A 5,094-nucleotide genomic window follows, 5' to 3' on the forward strand; every position below is an offset into this window, starting at 1 on the left:
GGCACTGCCTGCCGCGGTGAGTCCCGCAGGGTGGACGTGGGGGAGAAAGTGGTGGCCGAAGAGTCACTTGTCACTCAGAGCGACCTCAGAGAGGGACACGCTGGCACCTGCCCCCTCCGCGGGCCCTCGGGGGCCCGGGGGCAGGGCTGCTGCCCCGACCCTTAGTACCCTCCGGTGCCGCTCCCAGTGCAGGATCTCCTCCAAGTCTCCTCTCTGGATTCCCCACATAGTTCTACCACACACACTGTCCTCCGGCTTCCCTATTCCCACCACCACGCGACTCTTGACTGTTTGCAACTCCGATTTCCTCCGTGGAAATCCAAGGACCTCTTATCCCCCAGCCCGCACCTCCCCAAGCCCCGCAGAGCACTCCTGGCTCGTTGCCTCTGTCAAGCGGCCCTCGCAAAAGTGTTTGACCTCGTCGCTGTCCCGCCAGTCGGGGTCTCCGCTTCTTTTACCTCATAAGAAAAACCCCTGTCTCTGCTCTGAACTGTTTTTTACCTCCCCGGCCTATATACACACCCCCGACCGCCTGGAAGCGTGGAGTGCCTGGAGCAGAGGCAAGGGGGCTCATGTCAGCATCATCTTCTCGCCCCCTGCCCGCTTTTATCCATCCTAAAGGGACGTATTCATGGCGGCTTGACTGCTTTTAGGGCAAGGAAAGGGGAAAGGGGAAGCCCCACACCGAGAGAAACCCCGAGAGGGGGTCTGGCCCCTGGGAGGGGTGTGTGCAGATGAGCAGCTGCCCCTTGTACAGGGGAAGGGCAGGGTCAGCCTCGGCCGAGGTTTCCCTGTGTAGGAGAGGAAGGGGAGCCCGTGTGTATCTCAGATTCCCAGAGATGAGAGTGTATTCCTACGGGATCTGCTGGCTCACAGGGTGTGCAAAACTCATGTGGAAAAGGTTGCCCCACATTGATTGGTCCCGTTTCTTTGTCAGGCGGCCTCCGGGCACCTCTACGTAAAATTTCAGGGAAAAATACCACTAGGGCTTTGGGTGGATAATGTGGGCGCCGTGTCATTTATCTCGCATTTTTTTGCTCTTAATATCTTCATTTGGCCATCCAAGTGGAAATGCGCCTTTCTGCAGTCACCCCCCTCCCTTTCTCCCCCCTCCTTCTCTCCCCCCCCCCCCAACCAATTATATTTTTAATACATCATTTAGCAATCACAGCAGCTTTGCTTGCTTTGCTCCTGCAGATATGGTAATCCATCAGCTCGGGAAAATAGCAGCCAGAACACCGCGGGCCCGATCCTTCCCTGTCTTCCCTCCCCTCTTTGCACCCTTAGGGCCGACTGGAAGGTACCAGAATCCCCTAAAACATGCCCACCGGAACTAGCAGGCTGAACTCAAAAGGGCCCAGAAACAGACCGAGCCTTCAGCCATCACAAACGAGAGAGGTGCTTTCCTCTCCTTGGCAAACCCCGATTGTCGTGATGAGATCACTGTGCCATGACGAGTAGTTGGAAACGAGGAGAGAAATTAAAAAAAAAAAAAAAAAAAAAAAAAAAGAAAAGTCTAATGATAGCCCAGCAGCTAAGGTTTTGTGCACGGTGCAGGCTACTCCTGTAGAGAACTTCTGGCGGTAATTAACGGCAACTGGGGAGCTGTGGCGTGATTCCAGGCTTGGACGGCCACCAGGGTCAGGAAAATTAACACTGACGGGCCAGGCAAGGGGCAGGGATGCGGTGCGGCCCTTTCTCCACTGGCGAATGGCGCTGGGGGTGTGGGTGTGTGTGCGTGGGCGTTTGTGCGACGGAGCGGCCATTCCTGTGGCTGCGGCTGAAGATTACAGAGTGAATTTCAATAAGGAGCCTTTCCCTCCACCCTCCTCTGTAAAATAACTATAATCTATCTCCCAGGACAGCCAGTCCACAAAGATAGTATTTTAATACTGGGGGAGGGGGGAAGAACCATACGCGTGCACTTGCTTTATACAAATATAACATGTTTCCCTGTACCTCCATTTATTTCGGATGCTTTTTAACTCCCCTGGGATTAAGTGCATAACGACCGAGTCCAGCCTCCGCCTTGCGCCTGGGGTTTAGGCCTGGGAGCACTTTTTAAGTCTGGAGAAAGCCCTCTGCTACTACCCGCCTGGAGTCCCGGGGAAAAACCGCGTTTAGGTTGTAGAGGGGGCGGGGGGACTGCCCGGCCCAGGGGCGGACAGCTTGGGGTGCCTCAGCCTCCCCAAATACCGCTCTATCGGCTGGGGAAAGTGGCAGCCGGCACTGTGAGGCCTCCCTCCAGCCATGCCCGGAGGGGGTGGGGGGCTTGGGGGGGGGGGGTGGCCGGTGTCCCCTTCCACCCCCACCGGGAGCGAGGCGGGGACGGGAGCTCCGTCGGCGGCCTCGGGGCGGGGCGTGACGTGACCCCGCCACCCGTTCTTTCCCCCCCCCCCCTCCCTTCCCTCTCCCCCGGGCAACGGGCGCGGCGCGCCCCGCCGGACGTCACAGCTCAGCGCGCGCCATGCAAATCGCCGCCCGCCGGCGCAGCGCCATTGGCCGCCGCCAGCGGATTTAAGGCGGGCTCGGCGCGCGCTGTATGGCTGCAGCGCCGCTCGCCCGCGCGCCCGGCGGCTCCTCCTCTCCCGCCCCGGCCCATCCCGGCCCGGCCCGTCCCGCCCGGGGCCGCGGGAGGGAGACCACCGCCAGCAAATTGCTTTGCCACCGGGCTCTCTCCATCCCCCACCCTCCCTCCCTCCCTCCCTCCATCCCCCCTCCCCCCGATCCTCCTCTCGCTTCTTTTTTTTTTTTTTTTTTTTTTAGTTAACGTTTAAATACTTTTTTTTTTTTTCCCCTCCTTTTTTTTTTTTTGCGTGGCGGTGGGTTCTCCCTCTCTCTTCTGCTCCGTTCACCTGCGATCAGCGGATGCAAGTCACACACGCTCCCTTCCCTCCCTCCTTCTCTCTCTCTCCAAGTTAGCAAAGAACAACAACAAAAAAATATATAGTGGGGGGAAAAAAAAAAAAAAAAAATAGCTGCCTTAGGGATAAGAGCGGGAGCGGAGGGGTGTGCGCGCGCGTGCCGGGGAGCGCCGGGAGCGGAGGACACCGCCGACGGCTCCGCACACTCCTCCTCCCTCCGCGACAAGTGAAGCCGCAAGTTTGCCGCCGTGCACCTGTTTAAGCAGCTCGAATCCCCGCCGCCGCCGAGCCCAGCCAGTGATTTGCCAAAGGGAGAAAGTTTTTCGCCGGCGGGGTCGCCGATCGCCCTCCTGGAGGTTTTCTTCTTCTCCTCCTCCTCAACCTCCTCCTCCTCCTCCTTTTTTTTTTTTTTTTTTTTTTTTTTTTTTTTTTTTTTTTTTTTTTTTTTCCTCTCTCCTCTCCTTCCATCCCCTGCACGGCGGTCGCTACCTAGATACAAACGGGTTTTTGCCTCGCTCGCTCCCCGTCTGCCTGGGCTCCTCTATGTTTGATTCTTTTTTCACGCCTGGAGCCGGTGGAAATTAAAAAAGCTACTTGAATGTACAGCATGATGATGGAGACGGACTTGCACTCCCCCGGCGGAGCCCAGGCCCCCACGAACCTCTCGGGGCAAACCGGAGCGGGAGGCGGCGGCGGTGGTGGCGGCGGCGGCGGGGGGAACAAAGCCAACCAGGACCGGGTCAAAAGACCCATGAACGCCTTCATGGTCTGGTCGCGGGGCCAGCGGCGGAAGATGGCCCAGGAGAACCCCAAAATGCACAACTCGGAGATCAGCAAGCGCCTGGGGGCCGAGTGGAAAGTCATGTCGGAGGCCGAGAAGAGACCGTTCATCGACGAGGCGAAGCGGCTGCGGGCGCTGCACATGAAGGAGCACCCGGATTATAAATACCGGCCCCGGCGGAAGACCAAGACCCTGCTCAAGAAGGACAAGTACTCGCTGGCCGGGGGGCTGCTGAGCGCCGGTTCGGCCGGGGGAGGCCCAGCTGGCGTCGGCGTGGGCATGGGCGTCGGTGTCAGCCCCGGCGGCGTGGGGCAGCGGCTGGAGAGCCCCGGCGGCACGGCCAGCGGCGGCTACGCGCACATGAACGGCTGGGCCAACGGCGCCTACCCGGGCTCGGTGGCGGCGGCGGCAGCGGCGGCGGCGATGATGCAGGAGGCGCAGCTCGCCTACAGCCAGCACCCGGGCAGCGGGGGGCACCCGCACCACCCGCACCCCCACCACCCGCACCACCCGCACAACCCCCAGCCCATGCACCGCTACGACATGGGCGCCCTGCAGTACAGCCCCATCTCCAACTCGCAGGGCTACATGAGCGCTTCGCCCTCGGGCTACGGCGCCCTGCCCTACGGCTCCCAGCCCCACCAGAACTCGGCGGCGGCGGCAGCGGCTGCGGCGGCGGCGGCGGCCGCCTCCTCGGGGGCGCTGGGTGCCCTGGGCTCGCTGGTGAAGTCGGAGCCCAGCGTGAGCCCGCCCGTCACCTCGCACTCTCGGGCCCCCTGCCCCGGGGACCTGCGGGAGATGATCAGCATGTACTTACCGGCCGGGGAAGGCGGGGATCCGGCGGCCGCCGCCGCCCAGAGCCGGCTCCACTCCTTGCCCCAGCACTACCAGAGCGCCAGCACGGGGGTGAACGGCACCGTCCCCTTGACGCACATCTGAGCTCCCGCCGGACGCCGGCACAGGCGCCGGGAGCGACGGAGGTGGGCGCAGGCGTGGGCACCGGCACCGGCTCGGCCACCGGCACCGGCCCCCGGCGGCCCCGAAGGACTGCGAGCCCCGCCGCCGCCACCGCACGCTCAGCCCCCGGCCCCGCGCCGCTCAGACCCGCTCCCACCTTCCCCCCCTCTTATTTTTGCCTCTTGCTCCCCTTCCCTCCCCCACCTCTCTCTTTTTTTTTTTTTTTTTTCTTTTTTCTTCCTTTTTGTACAGAAAAGAAATGTTTTGATGTTCTTGTAATAATAATAATAAATAATAATAATAACGAGAGAGAAAAAAGGTAACGGTTGCTTTACTTACTTTTTTTTTTTTTTTTTTTTTTTTTTTTTTAGAAGGACTAGTTTATGAAACTAGTTTTAGACTGAACTTCTGTGTTTTATGGAGACTTTTGTACAGTATTTATCATTCAACCAAGAGGCACAGAGTGTTTATTTGCAAAAGAGGAGAGAGAGA

At 59.8% G+C, this 5,094-nt stretch overlaps 1 protein-coding gene across 1 annotated transcript; it reads left to right on the forward strand.

The window, feature by feature from the left end:
- The first annotated feature begins 3,326 nt into the window (after positions 1-3,326).
- Positions 3,327-4,867, forward strand: SOX1 (SRY-box transcription factor 1). The gene has a single exon (XM_071744125.1). The coding sequence runs from the start codon at positions 3,463-3,465 to the stop codon at positions 4,582-4,584; it is 1,122 nt and encodes a 373-aa protein (XP_071600226.1). The 5' UTR covers positions 3,327-3,462; the 3' UTR covers positions 4,585-4,867.
- The last annotated feature ends 227 nt before the right edge of the window (positions 4,868-5,094 follow it).

This window comes from Heliangelus exortis, chromosome 1 (assembly GCF_036169615.1).
Source record: "Heliangelus exortis chromosome 1, bHelExo1.hap1, whole genome shotgun sequence".
NCBI lineage: Eukaryota > Metazoa > Chordata > Aves > Apodiformes > Trochilidae > Heliangelus > Heliangelus exortis.

Coding starts and splice junctions, on each gene's coding strand:
- SOX1 (XM_071744125.1), top strand. CDS start 3,463: ATGTACAGCATGATGATGGAGACGGACTTGCACTCCCCCGGCGGAGCC.